Here is a 23601-nt window from a genome sequence, read left to right on the forward strand (position 1 = left end):
GGAAACCAACCAGCCAAGCAGCAGTGATTCGTTGCTTCTCCTTTCCACTGCCAGAAAAGCAGTACCAGACCCAGTGCAAACAGCAGACTTCCCCAAAAAGAACCATGTATTTGCCTACAAATCCATTAGCTCAACTTCAGCAGGTCCCTTATTTCATATACTACCTGGACACAAGTTTCCTGCAGCAGAGGACTCTCTCGGGTAAGCTCTTTGCATGCATTCTGCACCTTGGGAACAAACTTTTAAAGCAGAAACTGCAGTTAGACTTATTCAGCTGCACAGCTCGCAGGACAATTAACTGTTTTACAGGGGTACTTTGTACAGAGATGCCTGCTTCATCCAAGCACCAAACGTGCTCAAGAGCCACAGCTCAGCATTCCAGTACGGGAAACTAAGGCAGAGTTCAGGTATCAGGTACACAGACCTCATAAAATCTGCGAGTCACGACAATGGGCTTACTCTCTAGATAAGTTACTTATAAATCAGAAGTAGGATGAAGCTTCTAAAGCTAAGGCCAACTTTAACTCAAGGAAAAGCCTGAAGAATTAGAATTTCATTGTAAGCCATATTTTACACTAACAGACACACTGTTTTACATGTCACTTCTGAGTATGTACTTAAAAGAAGCCCTCTGCCAGCATGCAGAGCATTACTTGTGGGAGAAAACCTATAGCAGTGAAAGAAATGTATCACAAAGCACTTAGCAAATTTAGCATCATCTCTGCAACGAAAAGGATGATTCAATCACTGATGTTACCAGCCAATCTAAGTCACAAGGTTGGTTATGCCAGTCCACACCTACTATCTAATCAAATAGGTGCCATTTTGTAACATTTCTTTTTCTTATGAAGTGCGTGAATAATTGGGAGGCTGCATTTGAGAGTCCTGTTGGTGTCAGGGCAGTGAATAAATGTCTCCATAAGCATTCAGATACACGGAATCATTCTGAAAACGATTAAGGCTGCTGCTCACATATTTCCCATGCTCCAGATAAGCTCAGCATCATATAGTTATGTATGATCACTAAACCTGTTCGCATACTTTCAACACATTGAGGTAATCAGCTATACGATCCCTGCCATAAAAGCTGAAGCACACACAGAGCTAGATTAACAACTTAAAGGCGACACACAAAAGCGCTCCATCTGAGCAGCAGATGGATCAGACCATGCTATTCCTGATGTTGCTTGAATTTAGCAAGTACTATAGTTTTAAAAATGCATCAGACAAGACCAGAGACACTACCGTGAAATAGATCCCAAAGCTTCACGACTCAGCATTTTGCATTTAGTAATTAAAAAACACTTATGGTCAGCAACAATTTATTGGAAATAGCTGGCAGCCTTAGGCATAGTGGAGGTACTCTGTGAGAGAGATGCTTTAAGCCTTCCCATGAAAACTCATCCTAAAACAGGAGCATTCCCTGCTCAGGCTCCATGCAGGCAGGTTGGCTCAGCAGTGCTCTCCTTCCCAGTCAGAGTGATGGTAACCCCGCACACACCGTGCATCCCGCACGGCTTTGGGTCAGCTGCTTTCCAACACAGTGCTCAGCAACAAGCAAGAAGCATTTAGAGAACCCTCTAAACACCCATTTCTTCTAGCACATCCCTATGGCAGCTGCAGCAAAGAAATAAAAGCTGGGAAGTGCTAATCCTGTCGTATTTCAGCATAACAGCTATCGGAAAGTCGGTTTTTACAGTGATTTCCCAAATACAGAAGTCATCTGCACAGCCACTTCTGCATTTTGAAGCAACTCAGATGAGAGAGATGCTTCCTTAAAGGCAGGAGCAGTTTTCTACCTGACGCTTAGCTTTATTTCACAGGAGGAAACAAAGCCACCTGTATATGCTAACAGGGAACTCGCAGCAGCAAAAGGTGAACAAAAGCTCCACCAAGATTTGGCAAGGCAAACAAAGCATGCTGCTATCGTGGCTATTGAAACAGGCGTTTATGTAAAGCTACTTTACACCAACAAACTGAGTAACTATGTCAGCATTCAGGTACCAATGATTCCTATTTCTCCTTTAAAGCTTTTAACTTTTTAAAAAATAAAGGCATTCAATTTGTATTAAGGCTACGGCTTGCAAGGATAAAAGACCAAAGCAAGATGATTTATTTCACAGAAGAACATGAACAGAAGTGCACTACAACAGAGCAGGTGATTCCACGTTCAGTTTTTAATCAGGAGGAAACGTTAGCATATACACTGCAAATTAAGCCTGCCTCACACCTTAACTTCTCCATTCAGCTCTGCAAATTAACATCAACATGAACTTTTCAAAAGAACATTTACGATATTAGGAACACGGCTTAATCTGCACAATTTCTCTACGTTTCAACAAAGAGGGAAAGACTCGACACGACATCCATCACGAAACATCCAGGAGAAAAATCTCAGGGTCTACATACAAAACAAGGTAAAATTCTGGGTGCCAATGTCATTCAATACATAACAAGGTACTTTGCCACAGGGTAGTCTCACGAAAGAATTCCCACCTTAATATCCTCATTTCTCTCACTTACATGTATGCTGGAGAAAGTGGCGATGACCTGGATGTTTTAAGCACAGGAACTGGGAATTTCCAGATAGCAGGAGAGCTCGTTTTCCATTTCAATGGCATGTTGTCACCACGGTACTACAATAACAGTAAACAGCGTTTCCATAACAGACTACCAACTAGGACTTCCATTCCACACACTACTGACACAGCAGTGGCTGCTGCTAAGAACAAGGAAATGATTCTGCCAATGCCCTTAAACCGATGCTTCCAATCTGTAAGACGGGGCTGCAAGGCATCTCCTTTTAAATCCTGCTGTCCCCTAAAGCAATACGATGATTCTATCTTCTAACTCAACAATAGTGCCACCTCGTTAGGGAAGCGCTGACTGCAGTATATGTATAAAAAAAGAGAGAAAGACTGCACCGTGCACACCAGCACAATGCAGCTTTAAAAATTAGTTGCTTTTCTTAAATAAAGAACTATTTCTGATGCTATTGTTCTACCTTAACAGGGACACTGCAGCACTGTACTATATTCTCTTCCTATTAACCTCGTTTCTGACCAATGAAAGCAGAAAAATGGGTTTCATATAAAAATGAAACAACGTACCTACTCAGAATACACTTGTCATCCTCTGAACATTCTTCTTTTGAGCTGCAACAATACAAATGGGATATAAATCTCAGCATAGCCTTAGGCCACGGCTAATAGAGATCAGTGACTAAATTCAGCAGCCTGTTTTCCTCCTGTGCAAGCTCTGACCAAACAATACAAGAAAGCCATTATGGAAAAAGCCCATTGCAGAAATCAGTCCTTCTAATCCATAGCTAGGAAGACAAAATAAAGCATAAATCGCTGTAGGTTTCTGCATGCTCTTCTAATAGCTTCTGCTTCAGGATGCTCTCATTTTCCTATTCTCATTTCCAGGGAGGATGAGCAAAATCTCATGCATTTTACAACATGCTACGGGAACAGAAATACCACTCTGCTTTCCGCAGCACAGAAGCTGAGAGCAGCGTGCTGTTAATAGCAGTCCTCATAGGGACGCTATCAACAACCTAATCCTGAACGTCCCCCAGCCCCCCCAGCCCCGCAGCTCACGCATTGCCTGGAGAAGCAGGGGGGCAGCCAGGCACGCAGGTGTCCATCAGGGACCACTCTGCAACTCCGCGCTCTGCTCCGTGACCTCCCGGGGCTGACGACAGCAGGGAGTTTAGAAGGCAAGCTATTAAAAATATGGAGAATTTAATAGCACATTGTGCCTAAGCTGATCGGGTTTCTACGAAGAAAAGGGAAAGCTTCGACTGCATTGATTACCTCCTTGAAGGAAAAAAAAGAAAAAAATCAAATTCCACTTATGGCCACTGTAGACACCATCAACGCTATTCCAGACTTTTATTCTGCAGATTTCAGAACAGTCTTTGTGCAGTGTGACGATGTTGCTGTTCATCAGGACAGCTTAATCCCATCACAAAAAAGCCAACACCCTATCACACCGCTCAGCAATAGAGAAATGGAACAAAGAGCAGGATTCCTACAAATTTTTAAAGCATTTTAACAGTGCTTAGTAACACTCTGATGGGTTTTTCAGAGGTGAAACCTACATTGTTAAGTTCATTTGAGGGATGAAGTCACCGAGCAGTAATTGCTGCTTCTGATTGTTATTATTGAAAGTGTTTCCCCAAAATAGTTTTGTGCATTTTAAACTGTTACCATAGCCACAGGCAAGGAACTAAAATAATCCAGGAAGATAATATCTCAGGATGAATTCAAGACTAGATACACTTACTGAGCGAACCCAGTTCTTTGGGATTCTTAATTACAAATAAGCAGCATTAAGACTGGAAACATTTCACAGGAGCTGCTACCCAAAGAGTGCAGCATAGACACGAGTTGTACAGTGCAAAGGATTTAAATGCTGTTAAGTATTAACAGTCACCCCACAAATAGCGAAGTGCAGTTTTAGCATCAAGGAGCCTTACACTTTCAGTACAGTGTATGCACTTACATGACAGCATCCACATGTGTGTGCCCACAAATTACTTGTGCCCCAGTATGTAGCAGCTCAGTAGGTCATCCTGCTCTGCACTGTTACACTGAAGGCCTAAAACTTCATTTGAAAGGCATCAGATTGCATGTCCTGTAACCACACAGAGAGCCTGAAGATATTGAACTTGTATGCAAATTCACTTTTGCATTTACTGTCACATACAAACTGCCTTATAACAAGCAAATGATGCTGCTCTCTTTCTTCATCTTAATTAAGCTCATGCCACCACCTGCTAGCCATCTTAAGTCTGCATCACCTTCACAGAAGTAGCTGTGTTAATATTTTTGGTATCTGCTTTTAAGGGAAAAAAAGCTGACCTCAGCAGTGCAGCCATTGCTACACAAACTAGTAGCAAGCCAACCAACACACATCCAGAAAGCAGTTGCATTCCTCAGTTCTGAAACCAACAAGATCACTCTGTACAGAGTGCAGTATCTGTGCTCAAATACCTCCTCTCCTTAGTATGCTGCCCAGGTTTGTTTTTCCACCTAGTTGATAAGCAATCTAATTAAAACCTTCACAGGAAAAAAAAAAAAGAAATCAATAACAGTAAATTTAGCATTTTTAAAAGCATATAAAACCAGAGCACCCAATTTAATCTACTTCCAATATTCTGCACACTGCTGATCAAACAATCAAGAAAGCACAAAGCCAAAGGAAGAAGCAGTGCCAGGTACTCCACAACCAAAGAAATGCCTTTCACTTCCAAGACAAACCACGTGAGAAACAAATCCTCTATCTGCTCATCACAGTAAATCAAATGTCTTCCCAATGCTCCCAAATCAGTTAAGCACTCCCTGAGAAAACACCACCTAATGGGCTTCACCTGAACAAGTCCCATCAGAAGATCACAGCATATTATTCTGTTATTTTAATTAAGCCTCCAGAATTTAGTATGCATACATAGTACACATTTTAAAAGGTGGAAAAAACAACTGGTCCCTCAGCATGCACTGCAGCCACTGTGAACACTGCCTTTTCTGTCCTCATACTACATTGCTTTTCCATTCATCCCCAAACTTATTGGTCCTGAAGGCCAAAAGCAACACTACAGCACCATGCAGATTTCCATTTGCTGAGGAAACAGGTATTCCTGGATGCATGCTACGAAAGCACTACATTAGAGCACACTACATTAGAGCAGCAAACTGGGGACCTGCTTTGCTTCAGCATTTAGAAGAACTTTACACCTGAGGAGTCAGACAACTGCTCAGACTGAGCAGCTCCTTGGGACCATTCCCTCATTTAAGGAGCATGACTTTAAGCAAACTCACTTTCCAGTTAAATATTAGATACTTTCAGACTTTCTTGAAGTTACATCCTACTTACTATCCAAGTGTCTTGCTGATGTTTTATGTTGCATACAAAAAAAAAAAACAAGAAAGAAGGAACAAATAAAGAGGTTCAAAGCCTTTTTGCATTCTAGAAATGGCTATAGCCTTTTAAAAATGATTTTAACCCCACTACAATTTGCTTCAGGTTGAAGATAGAAGCTCCATTTCAGGTAGGAAGGAATGCTCTGGTCCTCTGTCCATCTTACAACTACCAACACATTAAACTGATGCGTGCTGCTACACGAGGCCACTTTAATACGGAGGAAGATTAAAATACAACTGCAAAACTCCAGTAAAACATTTTCAATACCATAAAACTCAAACAATCATTTCCCGACCAAATCAAATCTCAGCACTCTAAATGCAGTTCAGGGCTTGGTCCTAGAAAATGAATAGGAGCAAATAATGCACAGCTCTCCTCCTCAGGATCTATAAGAAAAGCATACAGAAGGAGAGTTGCATTAGCACAGCATTCCCTCCAGGAGATACAGTGCATTCCTCACATACTGAAGTAGGGAAGAAAGCTGGTCATGTGCATCTGTGAGTACTTCACTTGAAACTATCATTTTTTTTCCTAAAGAAACTTCAGAAGTCTTCCTTACAATTAAATTTTCTAAAATACGTTAATAACTTATAGAAGAGATAAAGACAGTTCTGAATTACACTGCACTCTGACTCACTATCCATCACACTGCAAAGTCAGCTGGATGTGTTTTGGGATTGAGGCCATTGTCTTGTTGTTGGTTGGGAGTTTTGTCTTTCTACATACAGCTAATAGCAAAAAGCCCCCAGATACAAGACATATTACAGCAGCACCTGGAAGCAATTGCATCACAGAAGATGCACACAGCTCCCAGAATGGAAACAAGTTGCTTAGAAAGTATTAAAAAAATATATTTAATTTTAAACCTCTAATGTTATTCTTGAGATGACAGTTCAAGAAGGAACAAGGAATAGTAATTCAGTTTCAGGTACACGTTGTGATAGTGCAGAAATAGCAAATACAACACTAAGTGTGTATTCCTGGCCTTGAAGGTAGCTTTTATTTCACTCCACTTCTAGAGGTGCTGCACAGACTCTTGAAGAGGGTCTAAAAATGGAGGTAAGATTTGTAGTGGGAATCACTTCCAAGAGTAAAAGATGCAACTTTAACTTGATGTCAAGCTACAGGTAACAGTAAGGAAAAAAAAAAAAACCAACACAAGATTCAACTGAACAAATGACCTGAAAGTATTAGGTCAGAGGAGTTTTAAACCCTTTTAATAGGAGTTAAAACCAATTTGAGTTAATGGAGATTTCCAGATTTTGCTCTGAGCCCATGTACTCTGCTGACAACACACTGCTCTGAAGAAATGGTTTTGAATTAACACTGATTTAGTCAGAAAACTCTGCTCACCTTCCCCAGGTGATTATAGTTAGTGAATCACCACAGATCTGGATGCACAGGCACAGCAGCCAGACTGACCCTCCTGAAAACAACTGGTCCAAGGCAACAGATTGTTATTACATTAATCTGTAGGCTACAGAGAATTTATTTCTAAGCAAATCTCACACAGCTGCTAGGGTTGGTTGGCTGCACAATTTGTTTCAGTAAAGTATGCACAAGCACATTTTCACGCTGGATGATATGACACCAACATATTAAACAGTTCTGTAATTAAAAGGAGGATAGGACAGAGGACGTGTCCCTGACAACACATCCAATGCACCAGACAGCAAGCTGCAAGTCACATCACTGATGTGTCTATTGATGCCTTTAAGAAATATTCTTAAAGAGAAGTGTGCAGGCTTTTCATTGTCTTTATACAGAAGCTATTAGTCATTTTGCATTCCCTAAACCTTACTGCCTTTAATCAGGAGTGGTTTTTGTCCTCCTGCACAAATGCAACACAGTCTGTGCTCAGAAGGGCAGGCATGGGGAAGCAAGAATAAAGCACACTGAGTCACTATAGAAACACACAGTAAGAGCAGTGATCAATTTCTTTAAGAGACAAAAAGATCAACTTTCTGAGCACAGCAACTCCTGCTGTGTTGTCACCACTGATGGATCCAGTCTGCTGACCCACAATCCAGCACAGCCAACATGGGCAGGCTCAAGTCCTTAAACCAAAGCCAAAGTCTCTCAGGGAAGACTGACACAGGCACTGAAAAGGTTCAGAGAAAGATGCTGATGCTTCAGGCCATTACAAGTCATTATGTATAACCCGTGAGCCAAGAAAAAACATCAAGAAAACAGTGGGAGCACTCATTCTAGGCAAGTCTTGAAGCCATTATGCTATGCTGCACGTGCTACTTCACTGCTACTTGCTGGTTTGCTTGAAGTCACAAAAGAAATGACAATTAAATGATACAATCAATTTTGTCATTAGTCTGTCTTACATGAGATATAAATTTTAATAAAATAACTCAAGCTTCAAAGTTCAGCTCGCCTCCACACAAAAGCACATGAAAGGTTATGAGGCAAAAAGATGTGCGAGATTTCTTACAGCCATCAGCACTTGCCCCATTGAGTGTAAAAAAGAAAAATGGAACAGCCTCTCCATCATAGAGACTTGAAGATGGAATGAAGAACAGCAGAACCAGGACTGCAGCTGGACCAGCTGAGTCAGACCCAGTACGACACAAAATGCCCATCATAAAAATCTTTCTTCCTTCACATGAGCCATAGGTGGCCAGGAATCAACTCCTCCCATTTGACAAAGTCAGGTGGAGTCCAAAGACTTCTTTCCAAAAGTTACATGAGGGATCCTCCCTGGGATATTTGCTCAGGACCCTCCCTTCCTTAGGGGCTAAGCCAGCAATCACCTGTACACTACCTATTTGAAAAGGAAAGCACAACCAAACAACTTGGTTTCTCTACTTGCTTTGATGCTCTTCTATTCAGAAGAAAGCACAGTCTTCATAGTTAAGACTGATGAAAACACAGGACTCCAGAAGATAAAAGACTGAGCATAAAAATGATTGCAAAGTTGTGATAGAAATATACTTACACTATAAATTCATCATCAAATGCCAAAATCCCTGCTTAATAACTATAGAAAGGAACATACCAATTGCACTTGGGCTTGGAATTGATGAGAATATAAATTAAAGCAAGCTGAACTTTTGAAACCCTGCCTAGGAAAAGGTGCCCAATATTTATCTCATTCAAGTTTGTTACAGTGGGTAGATGTTCCAACTATGAATTTGCTTCCAGAAGCAAACCTAAAATGACATCTTTAGGATATTCACTTAGAGGGAACATCTCTGCAGCTATAACATCCCAATCTAGTAACAACAAACATAACTGTTCAGATCATTCAGGACCAAGCCAGGGCATACATCATAGAAAACTGCACAGCAAAAGCTGTTTTTAGAAAGATGCAGTGTTAACCTTGTTTGGAATTCAAAAACAATGAAGTATTCAAACCAAAGAGTTTAGTCTCCCACTTACAAACCTTCATTTCCTGACACTTTCAGACATATTTTATAACACAGAAGAGTGTCACGATGAACTTTGGATGCACAGAACATCTCATCCCTAAGGAAAACTGGAGGTCAGTGCTTTCAGGAGCCTCCATGCAGCAGCTCCTACAGCAGATGCTTTCCAACAGAAGTGTCTTTTGATATATAAGCACACAACACCAAACAACTGCATGAGCTTTGAACCAGGGCTGGCCTTTGAAATAAAAGCTCAAAGCAGTTGTAATTCAGGTGTTTGTCTGCCAGAGGGAGCTGAAGCCAAGAGGAAAAAAGCACCATGTAAAGCAATAACTTCCAAAGTTCTGGGCTAGGTTAGCACAACACGAAATCATTTTTGCTATTCAGACAAAGCACATCCTGCTGTGAAACCACCACCCAACTCTGGCACAAAGCAGTGCCTGTCCCACACACAGCACACCATTCCCCTCGCCACCAAACCTTGCTGATCGTGCCCAACGTGCTCCCTCTGTCAGCAGGTCCCTTCATACTCTGAATCAGAACACTTACCTTTAGGATATGTTCAACGTTTGAGATCCACACCACAGCTGCTCTAAAGATAAGCTTCTCTGACTAACAGTGCAAGCACCATGTCCAGCGTTATCTAATGCCTTATCACATCATGCTTTTCTCACTTGCTGCATGGTAACACTGTGCAAAGATTAAGTACCCAGTTTGACAGACAAAAAATAAACAAAAATCTGTTTCCAGCATGATGCATAAATGCTTCTGGCCTTCCCCTCCCCCACCAAAAAATAATCCCACTTTCCACTTACTGCTTCTAGAACCCTGGAAGTGCTATTGCATACATCTGAACTGCATTCATTTGTTCTGGGTAAAGCAGTTCACCTGAAGAGCTTAAAACAGGCAGGAATTGGCTTCTTCTTGACAATAAGTAGAGCCAAATGTTTTCAGGGTATTTTTTTTAGACAAGATTCAGAAACACCTTGGACAAGAATTCCCCTATACATAATGGACGAGTACTTTCCAGCCTGCACTTTAAAGTGCTTCCAGCTTCACAAACTTTTACATCTAAAGCCAGCATTAATCCCACCAGAGTTCTCACATTCTGAGAAAAAACAGGATGTATAGAGCTTTAAATAGATCCTAAACTTTGAAAGCCAACCCTCCTCAGACCAACATTTGACCAACAGCTTTAACATGAGCTCAGTAGCATCCTGTGCATTCCTCACACTTAAACCAGCTTTAGGAAAATCAATTATGCCACCTTCTGGCATTCATAAGAACTGCTCTGCAAGACAAATGCTGTTTTCACAAATCCCAGTTTTTAAATGGGAAGAACAGGACACCCAGAAAACTCACTCCATCCAGGTAAGATATTGATGCAGAATGATTTTATTTGGTTAATTTGTACACTGCCTCCTATTTGGGCCAGCCAGTCTCAGTATCCCTAGATCTGTCTCCCCTTCCTTTCCAGTGGTGCAACCACATTACACAGTCTGAGGCACAACCTATTCTGCCACCCGTGCCCATCTCAATAGCACAGGAACTGGAAGGCAGAGCCAAAATGAGAAGCAAGAATGGCTTCCTGAGCGAGGAACAGCTGTAGGCCGGGTGTAACAGCAGGGAAGACAGGAAGAAACACATAACAGTTTAAAGTGTCACAAAGTGCACGACAACGAAGAACAGGGAGTAATCACTCCCCAGCTCTAACAGAAATAGGAAGTTTTGCATGAAACTAACAGATGTCTGGTGGAAAAAAAGAGGAAGCCTCACACAACACGTGCTTCAGTTGTGACACTACCAGCTTTTCAGTAACTGCTTCTTCTCGCTATGCAAAAATCCAAAGAAGCAAACATGAAACGTTAAAATTAGAGCTACCAAAGGAGATGCTCCCCTTCAGTTGGGAAGGCCCCTGAGCACAGACTGCCACGGGATACCAACTACACTACTACTGCAGCAGGACCAACTTAAAGAGGGATTTTGATGGTTGATCCCTCTGTCTGTCTTGTATCTGGATCTGTCCAACAACTTACACTGCTAAGCACACAATAAAGGATGAATTTCAGCCATGAACACATTTCAAGAAACTTTTGATTATTCCTGAGTCTTCCGTGTAGAATCATTTCTAGCCTATGAACTTCCACACACAATTTCTCTGCCAAAAAGCAGTGCAGCTCCCATAGAGGAAGGAAATGGGTATGGCAATGGCTATGAGACAATGCTAACAGAGAACCTGCACAACCAACTGCAGGCATGCCAACTCTGTGTGATCTGTGCTAGGTCTGCATCTGGTGAGCACCACCAATCTCTGTCTGACTTTGATCCACAAGTTAATTAACACTGGAAAAATATCGCCAGAAGTCTGAACCACACAAGTTCAATTACATGGATTTCAAGAGTAAATGGAAAGTTTGTTGTTGTCAGCATCAGATAAACCCAAGCCCATGTTCAGGCACTTAATAAGCACAGGTAACTGAACCAGCATGAGACACAGATGAGCATCCCCAATTGCTCACACACCCTCCCATAAGCCTGCACATATTCTTTAAGACTATATGTATATATATTCAGCTCCTCACAATGTGTCTCTTACTGCATAATTATTTCTGTACCTCCAAACAAACACGTTAAAACTTTGCTCTGACGTGTTCTCACAATTCTTGTCTTTTACTTATTCTGAACTTCAGCATTTTGGTTTCTGAAGATGCAGTAATGATTCAGCCTACAAGCTGCAAAACGCACACAGCATGAGAAGTACAAAGCATTACTTTCTTTTACAAGCACCACCAGATTGTGCTGCGATGGCAGTTTGTTTACCTGAAGGACATACCAAGAACCAGAGAGATAACAGAGCACTGTGACTGAACCTGAAAACCTTGGGAGAACTAAGATGGGTAACTGCAGCCAGGTATGATGTGACTGAAGCCACCTGAACACAGCGATGCTGAGTACTGCCTGAAGCACTGCCTGGAAATGCAATGCCATCATTCCACATCATGAAGTGTTAAGACAATGTCTAAAAAAAGCAGGCACCATCAGTCATGCCTGAGCTGTCCCTCCCTGCCCATGTATTTACAGACATCTAGAACTACTACAAACTAGATGCATTTTCATAGTTCAGCACAGTGTTTCTTCACTCACTTGGAATGCTGATTCTAAATCTGACCTCAGACTAAAAGCAGACTTGGTGTCTACTGATTCAAAGGCAATTTCAAATGAACTCAGCGCTTTCATGACTTTAAATCCTTGAAAGCTGAAGCTTTTGAGGCCTTTGAATAGTGTGTGCTGCAAGCATGAAAAGAAGGCAAAATTAATTCTGGAGGCACCTGGGAAAACTCTGCTGAGCCAGCAGTACGCTACCCCAGATCTCAAAGCACAGGATACAGCAGCCAGATTAGGGAGGGAGGAAGGCAGGGCAGTATGCCAGGTATTTATTCAATAGGGTCAGCACTGAACTCAGAGGAGAATTAAGTTGGGAGCTCAAGATAAGATGAACGTCAGCCACAGAAGTCTCCGTAAATGCTGAATTAAAAACTGGCTATTCAATAATAAGTCTCCACGGAGAAACCAAGAGTTACAGCAATTACTGGACCACAGGAGTTTTACATAAGCAACGTTACAGAGCAGCACCCTTTTAGTGCTTCACATCAGATTTCTGCTAACTTATTCTGGCTCATGTCCTGAATCAAGCAACAACACGCACAAACATACCTTTTTTTGTTTGATTCCTTACCTGATGTAGAAAAATAAGCAAGTTACCAACATCTCACTGCATAAAAAGTAGCTGCTAGAAAGAAAGGCTATACAGTAAGTCATATACTCCATTGGGAAAAAAAGAAAAAAGTAAAAATAGGTACAATTATTGAGCCTTGTCTTTCAGCTGTCAAACCCATTCTTTCTAACAGCAAAATCCAGTAACGTGGTTCAGTCCATTCACTCTCACTTTCACACCCTTTGCCCCCCATTTCTGGGCAGCAAGTCTAATAACCCATTAACTGCCTAGAGAACAAGGCAATTCCTGTTCTCAAACAACACTCATCACTCCTAGGCCACGCATAGCACAGTTGGCCAGTCTAACTTCAGATAAAGCCAACATGCATCATGTAATTATCACCCAGTGCCTTTGTCACGTCCCAATGAAAGGGATATCCTGTTTACAATGACAGACCAGTGATGCCCTGGCAAAGCCTGCGAGCAAAAATACAAGAAAGACAACTACATAATTTACTACACAGACTCAGTTCTAATTACCTGAAAACTGAACTCAACAACCACATTGGCTCTCTCGTCACTGGAGGGACAGAACAAGAAGGGAACAAACCTTACTCTAAGCGCTGATAGGAACCCAAACAACAGCCAGTGATGCTGTGCCAGAAGGAGAGACAGCTTTACAAAGCACACAAATTCCTCTGCTTCTGTTCTTGTGTTCTGCTTTACTCCCACACAGCTCTGACTCACCCAAGTCATGTCAATCCATGTCTAAGCAACTGCAAAGGCAGTTTTTCTGTCCTCATCCAGCTGGGGCACTGAGGAGCTTGACGACTTGTTGGTACATGATACCCGCACTCTTTGAGAGCATCTGAAGATTCAACACATTTACACCAAGTGAAGTTTCCCTTCCAGATCTTGGGTTGACACACCTCCACCCACCTGGCTGTCAGGTATGATTCCAATAGCCTGGAGCAGGTGTACTGGTGCAGAAAAGTGAGACTAAGTCGGGAACTTGGAACGGGGCAGTCACAAGCTGGAAACATTTGGGATCCGAAACAGAGCTGATGTGATAACATCACTTGGAAGGATGGAAGGATACTAGCAAAATGCTCAGATTTCAAAAGTGTCATGGGTACACATGTTACAGTGTTGTGCGTGTATTCAAGGCAGAACAACTATTTCTACTATAATAGAAAGTTCTCTGTGACAGATGTGCTTCTGCTGCTAAATTTACTGTTACCTGCAGAAATTATACTGCTATCTGTTCTTCAGGTTACAGTATGCATTTATTTATGGGACTGGTAACCACCAGGCCAAAGGACAACACAGTACCTGAAAAAGCAAGCTGATGTCCCTCAGCAGCCTTCCCTGGTCCTACAGGATGCTTCTGCACATCAGAAGATCACATGATAGCTCATTAGTTGCTTCAGTTTTCACTGTTCAAGGCAGGACACTAATGAAAGTAACTTAATACTTCCCATTTTTACAAAGTATATTTAATAGTGTTACCAAGCCTAAAGTGCAGCACATTAAAACAAATCAGAGATCCAAATGCCCAAAAGTGAGTATTTTGTTTCCCAGCAAAGCCCCAAGCACTGCATGACTATTCTCTAAAATGTGCTGGATTCTGAACTAAAACCTGAATCACTGACACATCCTGGATGTCCAAAGGCAATGGGCAGAAGTATTAACAAGCTGCACACATGAGAGGAGAATAAGAGCACTATGGATTTTTGTTTGGCTTGTTATTCTCTTTTAATAATGTCTTTTTGGTATTTGGATGTGGGCTGTTCTTCCCTTCAAGAGAAATGTTTTACAAAACCGATTTTTTAATGTAGGAAGTAATAGCAAGCTGTTGAGTACCCACCAGGAAAGGTACACTGCCCTTTTCAAAATGAATTTGCTTTACTTATCAGACAAATGAAAAGCAATTTCAAAATGAAGTTGCTTTACTTATCAGACAAATGAACTAAACAGATCCAATCCAACAACAGGAACATTTGGCATTTTCTTCTCCTTCCATTTATGAATCAGTAACATCTAATTGATTTCATATTTGACTACATGAGAGATTATAGGTGAAAGTTAACAGCAAAAAAAACCAAACATTTCCTGGGAGTAAGGAACCTGAGAACATGTTTATTTATCAACAGATGGCATCCTTGAACAGACTACAAGAGGAATTTAAAGACAGCATCGTCACTTTAGGAGATGACAACCTTTATTCCAAAGCATTTGTTCAGATGATCAGCTGCTAGCTACAGCAGACTGAACTGTGCACTAAACTGTGCACTAAAATGACTCATTTCCAAAACAGCTCCTTAAGTTCTCCAAGTTTCTGCGCATTATCAGTCATTATCAGTTTAATAACCATGCCAGTGTGTACCCAGAAGTGACATGCAGCTTAAATACAGGGCCACGACAGCAAAAAGGTGCAGTAAAGCCCCATTCTCCCCCAGGGGGAAAATGCTACAGTTGCAGTTAAAGCAGACTGTTTCAGATTTAGGGCTCTAACCACCTTAGCACAACACGAGAAGTTGTTTTGGATAAAGCCTCTTGAAATTTGATGTATTCCAGCAAACACTAAACTACACAGGAAAAAACTACTCATACTACACCCACCCAACAGTTGCCATCAAGAGATGAGTTTGAACAAATACGTATCCAGCCAAGTGACAGAAGACAGAGAGATGAAAACAAAAGGGAAAACAGCAATCCGCATGCCATTATGTTATACGACTAACAAAGTCACCAGTTGGAGAAGTTCCCCATCTGGTACTTCCAGCAAGAAGACTTCATACAGTACTGAGCACAGTACAAAGCAGCTCATCTCCAAGCACAGAATGAGCCATGCCACTGAGGTTAGTGACTTCCCTGCTGGCTGACAGCAATAACATGCAATGCTTTGTTTCCGATGAGAGCCAACAAGCTGAGGTGTGCTTTACACAGTAGAACAAAGTTGTAGCCAATACTGCCAAAATTCTGTGGAGTCCATCTGATATTTTGATGAGAAACTGTGCCTTTTTCTTTGAAGAAAGAAAACAAGTTGCAAGAAGTTACAAAACAGATGAGACATCTTGAAATTTATATTCAGGCATGTCATCATCTGCGTGCAGTCCTTCCCAATGCTCTCTTCTGAGCTTTTTAAAGGAGTAGGTAAAGGCCGCTGAGACCAACAGCAAATAAACAACGTAAGAATAAACTCCAACTGAAAATTCTGAAGCTAAAGGACAAAGACAGCAACAAGAAGAACTGATCCTCCATGAAAAACCTTATCCCAACCACATAAATCTAATGCATGCAAGAATTAACTGCTCAGCTGGGTTGTGTACTCTCTTCACCACCATAAGGTTCCACTAGTCCTCTTCTGCTTGTGAAGCGTGGATCTGATCTAGGATGCTTCTTACTGATTGACACATCTCATTCATGAGTACATTATAAACACAAGGAGAACACTTATGAGGTTGTCAAGATTTCCAACATGGAAAATACAGTTCTAGAGACAATGGGGGGTACCCTCTTCATAGAGATGTGTTTGGTTTTCCTTTATTTCATTAAAATCTTTCCTGAAGAGACTATGAACTGAATAAATTCATTCCCAATGAAAACACAGCATCTATAAATACCTAAGGAGCAGGAGGCAAAGGAACAAGGCCGGACTCTTCTCAGCATTGTTTGGTGACAGGATGAGGGGAAATGGCCACAAACTGAAGCATAGGAAGTTCTGCACTGATGTGCATGGGAACTTCTTCCTAGTGCAGTGATGGAGCACTGGAGCTGCACACAGAGGTGGTGGATCTCCTTCTCTGGGGATATTCAAGACCCACCTGGATGCCTACCTGTGCAATCTGGGCTGGGAGCTGCTTTGGCAGAGGGGTTGGACTCAATGATCTCTGGAGGTCCCTTTCAACCCCTACAGTTCTGTGATTCTGTAACATTAAGTCACTTTCATCACCACAAAGCATCCTGGATTATGAAAACATTCTGTATATGAAAACACCATGCTGAACTTTAGTAGTTCTCTTTGCCATAAAACATCAAAGATGAAGATGAAACTCAAAGCTGAACTGGGTCCTCAGGCTTTTAATATTATAAAGCCTCAGGTGAATGTGACAACACTTGAATTAAAATAATCATTTTGGTTGTTCTTCTCTACCCATATATTACTTGGAGTCTTTGGATAGTCTGCATTTATGCTTTTCATCTTGACTGTAGTACTGTATCATTAAGGATGTGCAGTTTTGGTAATTTGTTTGCAAGATAGGGGGGGGCAGGGAAAAGAGTATGTTTGCAGGAACTTTTCCCCTGGCAAGGGAGTGAACATACAGGAAACTTGAAGAGGTGCTGTTTCTCTGAAGAAACTGATTCATGCAAGCAAGACTCTTCAATGCATTCTGTGTATTAAGTGACTTATCAGTCCATACCATCAAGTCCATTAGGATCAGCAGAAGAAGCCAACTTCCACTAGTGTGTCTGTAGAAGGAGCTCCTGTCTAGTAGGCAACTTTTTGAGAAGCATTTGTACAGCCTCTTCAAGAGGAAACCTATATCCCCTTGTGATATATCCCAATAAAATTCAACATTAGATATTTCTAGTTTCAGGACAACTCCACTTTTCTGAAGCCTTTGAAACTCTACTGAAACATCTTCCTGCCTCATCCCTTCAACCACAATTTTTATTGCAGTGCATTCACCCAATACTCCTGCTTCTCTCACCACATCAAGCATGAAAAGCTGCTTTTTAAATGACCTTAAGGGCTCAGCTTTGCTGTATTTGCAACATTTGCTCCCCTTAATTAGATCAACCTTTGGCAAACTGTCCAACAAGCAACTCTGGTTTCTTTTATGTGATTATACACAAAGGTGCCTTAAAAAAAAAAAGCAGTGATAATTCCCCCTTCAAAACGACCAGAAGTATGACACATGGCACCAGACATCAGTTGCAATGACTATCTTCTTCCAAGCCATTCGGTTTCATTTGCTAAAGATCCCCCACCTGTACTCCCCCTTACTTTGCACTAAAATGTAAGAGTTTTAGTACACCAGCAGTGCTGGTCAGATGAGTATGCAAACAATATACTGCCTAAAGAGGGCTTCTGCAACGTAGACATTGAGCTGTACTTTCCACTGGAAAGAAGTTACAAAGCTGCCACTGCATTAAAGAAGTCAGTATATTCTCTCCAAGGCTATTCAGCTTTGGCTCCCTGGAGCAAAAGCAAGTGATCATTGTTTAAACCAATTTCATGCAACCATGTGAGGTTTAAAATAAGACACTAGTTCTGAAGAAAAAAAATAAAGCACACAAAAACACCAAATACTGCATAGGGGAGTTCATCACAATTCATGCAGGATCAGCTCAGACTTTCTGAAATATCATTTACAGACAGTATGCTGAATACACTAAGAAGGAAGTGAAGCTGTTTGACAGAACAGGATCCACTGTGCTGAACTCTGCAGTACACCATATTTAAAGTCAGTGCAAGCAATTCTTGTTTTATGTAAACCATTCTACTGAGAAACTTGCTTCTATAGCAGACAATGTATAAACATTTAGCTCGTAAAAATATACTCCAACATAAAGAAGAACTGAGAATGAAATAGTACCAGTGTGCACACTACAAAGCTGCAGAAGATCTACTGCCTTCTCCTTTTATCACCCTAGAATATATCCTAAGATGGCCCAGGAGTACATCCACGCACAAACGAGTGCTCAGCATAGCTACTGCAACCTTTAATGATGTTGTACAGACAGCAAAAGAAGCCCCTAGAGATGTTACAGGGGAAAAGAACAACCTTTACGTTGGTTTGACAGCATTAAGACTAATCTCAAAACCATTCAGGCATTTCAGCCTGTGCATAGCACTTACAGGGGCACAATCATGCTTCTATGCTCCTGAGCTAAAGCAGGATTATTTCAGCACTAAGCACTCATCAGCTGTGCCCTAACAGATCCCTGCTTCAGAGAACCCACACAGGGCAGTCTCAGGCCTCAGAATTTGAGCTAATGAATGGAAGACAGCAAGGACTCAGACTCACACCCTTGTACTTAACCCAGCACCTCAGGCCTGGCTGCTATGGCTGTGCAGCTGACAGCCTCAGCCAGAGAAAAGGCAAAGAGCTCCTCCCCACTACTTCATATCCTGTACAGATCAGACAGGACAGGGATCCAATGCTCACCTGTTCCTACAGCTGTGTGACACCACATCAGGGCACCGTGCAAGGACAGAGCAACTCACTGCACTGAGTTGCAAGTAGCAGAAAGTTTTTGCAAGTGAGGAATTACCAAAGCACTGCTATAAATGGGATACTCTACACACAAGTCAGACAGTCATTTGACATCATGCCTGGATTTGCATAAAAAAAACAAGTTTTAATTCTCATTTACGGCAAGATGACTCAAAAGGCTATCAAGCTTCTCAGTTGGCCACCAAATAAAGTGATTTGGAAGTGCTGGAAAAACATTCCACTCTCATGTCCTGTATAGGACTCACATCTCGCCCTTTTCCAGATCAAGTCCTTTGTCACCATGATTTCAGTTCTCAGCATCCATACTTAATCAGTGCTGGTGAAACAGAATCCCCCAGAGTTTGATTAGGTGAGCACTGCATTCAAAACACAGCAAACAAAAAGCACACAACAGAATATCTAGCAAATATGATACAAGAAGAAACCGTATGATTTCCACTAAGACAATAGAACATTTGGGTCTTACTTTCTCACTAGCAGCAGAATAAAAAACAGTAACAACACAGCTGCTGACTGCCAGTTATTTCAAGAGCACAAAGGTTTACATCATTACTGAAATCAGGGAAAGCTATGGAATGTATCAGCCCATTCTCCACGGAGGGGAAGAGCACAGATGGAGCATGTCCCTTCAGTGCCCAGCTTGTCACATACAGCTCCGAGCTACTGATTACCAAGGGCACAGCTCAAGTACCTATTACCACTGTACAAATTAGACTTCCTCAGCCACAAAGAGATGTCAAGTAGAACAAGGCACCCTCCTTCAGCCTGTCAGGCTCAAAGAGCAAAATCAACATAGCAACAGGCTGTGAATCTCTGGATTTTGGTCGAAGACACTTCCTTAAAACAATTTCAAGTTAAATGTTATCCAATATATTTATGACTTAATTTTTGAGGTTAACATAAAACTCGATACTGCTAAATGAAAAACTCGTTTCACGCTCTTACTTTATTAGCAAATTCACACTATAACTGAAGTTGCAGTATGTCTTTTAAGCCCTTGAAAGTTTGCTGCTTGAGCATTCAAAGGTGGAACACTTTCCACATTTAAGCAGAAATCCTACACATTGAAAACTGAATGGTAATAATCGCAATTAAAGATATCAGCAACAAGGAAATAGCAATTTTCCTTATGCATCTCACGGACTTCATAAAGCTGCAAGCATCACTCACTGCTGCACAGAGGTTAAAGTCAAGGTTATGACTGAACAGAATTGAGAACTCAGTGCCTGCACCTCCAGCCTGAAACAAGGTCTCAGCTATTCAATTCACAACTTAGCCCATTAATCTTACCAAATTCAACCTTGCAGGAATCAAGTCAAAGTTAACGAATCTAATCAGCTATTCATCACCTCTTACTGCAGCTATTAATGCTGACACGAGTCTTAATATCAGCAGATCCAGAACCACTGTTCACAGTGAATGTCACTGGCTGTAAGCCTCACCCATTCTCCTAAATATCAGAGCACAACCAAACCCAACCATATGTTGAAGACAGTGAAAAGCTGATTGCTCTGAAGCTAAAAGGTCCATAGCTGCAACCAGCTACACAAACTAAACACTAGCCCTAAAAGTTAACCCTTGTAATGGATTTATTTCTTAAAAGAGGAGTTTTCAGAGCTCTATACAGCAATATCCAGTGGGAGAGCAAATAAAACTGTGTCTGTTTAAAGCACTTCAAAATAGACTGCTCCAGACCAGTACAGATCTGACCAGTACACCACCTCTACTCCCCTCCTTCACATTTAAATTTGCTGTAAAGCCACATAAAACCTTAAAAGTGTCCACGAATTCGAGATTTCTATTGTTCAAACATAAGGAGTTACAGACAATTTCTTTTGTCATGGGGGAATATAGAAAGTTGAAATGAGATTATGTACCAAGCCAAGTCTTTAGTCATATCCCCTCACTCTTAAGTACTAAGCTAAGCAGCAGGGACAGCTGTGGTGAGGTTTGGAGAACATAAGCATGGGCAGCTTTAAGAACAGCATCCCTCACCGCAGGATTACACAAGCCTAAGGAAGCAGCAGGCCCTGAGCAGCTGCTACCCGCCTTACCAGGTCATGTGTAGGGCTGCCAGGAGATCACTGAGGCAGAACAAAGCAGTTCAAAGTGCGGCAGGAACAAGCTCAGCCCAGGGTACATAACCAAGGGACACCACAAGCCCTCACCCAAATGTGAGAGCAATGAGAACATGTGCCATGAATGTTGAGATCATCCACTGCTCCAGTACCAGCAAAGGGCATCACAGAAAGTAATACAGATCAAAACCATTATTACTGTTAGAAGTAATATCAACAAATAGTATTCCAGGACAAGGGGAACTGTTTTAAACTGGAAGAAGGTAGCTTTAGACTAGATATTAGGAATTCTTTTCTGTGAGGGCAGGGAGACACTGGCACAGGTTGCCCAGCCAGGCTGTGGGTGCCCCTTCCCTGGCAGGGTTCAAGGCTAGGCTGGATGTCTGAGGCTGTGAGCAACCTGGGCTGCAGGGAGGTGTCCCTGCTATAGCAGTGGGTTGGAACTACATGACCTTACAGGTCCCATCCAACCTCAACCATTCTGTGATTCTACGATTCCATATTATTACTACTTTCAGCCAACACTGACATGATCTTCAAAGGACTTTGGCCAGAAGTCACACTGACTCCTGGGTAAGTCAGGTGGATCAGCACAAGGATTTCTCCTGCTGCTACATAAAGGAGCCACCACGTCAGGTCTGGCAACAAATCCTCCTACAGCCTTCCAAATCCTCCAACAACCATCCTGAAACAGGAAGCAGAGGCTGGAAGAAGCCAAGAGACAAATGACAAGCAGCCAGTACTATACTGAGGCAGAATTTCTTCCAATTGAAAGTAAGACAGAATACCAGCCACTATTTGTGTTTTATGCATCTCACATCCCAGAACAAGGAAATTAAGCATTAATTCCTCACCACCACTATCTCATTAAACTACAAAACCTTATCTATGAAAGTATGCAAAGTGCTGCAGTATGAAGGAAGCACAGAAACAATTCTTAGATCTAGATTAAAAAAAGCAAATATGTAAGAATGCAGAATGATTTCTGAGTTTAATGTTTTGCTATTCCATTGTAAGAAAAGGAGATCATTTTTCCCCAATTAAAACCTCTTGTGTAGCACTAATAATACAGCTGCAAAATATTAAGACTTCAAGGTACCTGAAGTAACAGCTATTCTTCTAACTTGAGTTGTAACTGTTCAGCACCAAGAAAAGCACTGAAGTTGTCCACACATGCACTATTCCCCTATACAATTATCACCTGAACAAAGTCGCAGACCCAGAGGATAAAAGCTTATGCTTAAAAGAAACCATTCAAGACCAAATCGCTCAATGTTAAACTTAAAAAGCCTGAAAGTAATCATAGAAAATCCTGAAATATTTTAATTCTCAACTGTTACTGGATACATGGCAGAAGAAGTAAATGCTTTAAGTACTTATTTAGGCACGGTTATATTCTGTCAGAGGTTCTTCCTTTCCTATCACATTTTGGGAACACAGTTGAGCTGCATGTTATCAGAACACTGCTATACTGCAGCAGACAAACCAAAAGCATCCAAGAAAGCTTTTATACACCTCTCCTGCTCCATCTTCTTCAGATGAAGCATATCAGACTACCAATCAAAATTAGACAAGGACAATAAAGCATGAATAACCAAGTCACATACAACAGGTAGTGCCCTAACCACAGAAGAAGCACTTCTGAGCACTTTGTTAACCCTGATAAAGGTTGCCCACAGAGCACACATCAGAGATTCTTACCAATATCCAGAAAATATTCAACAGCCAACAGAGAAAGCCTTTGGTAGGCTGATCATTGTAGAAAAGTCAGGTATGACAGTTAATCATTTGATTCCACTGCTCAGTCCTCTAGCACTTAATTTTGACACTGAGCTTTTGTCTACACTTCCCACAAAGGACTCTATAGTCACAGCTTTCAGAACCAAATGAAAACTCCAGACAGGCAGCAGTTACTCTAAAACAGGAAGGAAACACTCCCATAATATTTAGGGCTTCTTAGGAAACCCGTTTGTTACTCACAAAGCGTCTCTCCACATCATCTCTGATGAGCAGAACTATCTCCTCAGTTCTTCATGCACCTGCAGTCAAACAGAACAGCATTAAAGTAGAAAGTTGCAGACAAACAGTCACAAAGAGCATCATGCCACTCAGACCCCATGCATTTTCACAAAACAAACCAAGATTTATACTAAACAATCACACACTATGACTTTTTCCCCATCCAACTTCCTACAGTAAAATGACAGGCAGAGAAGAGCAAGAAAACAGCCTCCTGCTTGCATGTACTATACTGCTCCT

At 41.5% G+C, this 23601-nt stretch overlaps 1 protein-coding gene across 3 annotated transcripts in view; it reads right to left on the bottom strand.

Moving 5' to 3' along the window:
- KLHL13 (kelch like family member 13) overlaps positions 1–23601 on the bottom strand; it is a 58515-nt gene that overhangs the window by 29337 nt on the left and 5577 nt on the right. For 2 of the 3 annotated variants that reach the window (XM_065729393.1, XM_065729394.1), the window contains exon 2: positions 23323–23381. In XM_065729393.1, coding sequence (XP_065585465.1) covers positions 23323–23342 — 20 coding nt within the window. In that variant the 5' untranslated portion in view covers positions 23343–23381. Of the gene's footprint in view, positions 1–3110; positions 3191–23322; positions 23382–23601 lie in introns of those variants that run through there. The other variant, XM_065729395.1, reaches the window with a different exon arrangement.

The sequence above is a fragment of the Cyrtonyx montezumae genome, unplaced genomic scaffold (assembly GCF_038088225.1).
Source record: "Cyrtonyx montezumae isolate F1298 unplaced genomic scaffold, pur_monq_1.0 scaffold_11, whole genome shotgun sequence".
Lineage (NCBI taxonomy): Eukaryota > Metazoa > Chordata > Aves > Galliformes > Odontophoridae > Cyrtonyx > Cyrtonyx montezumae.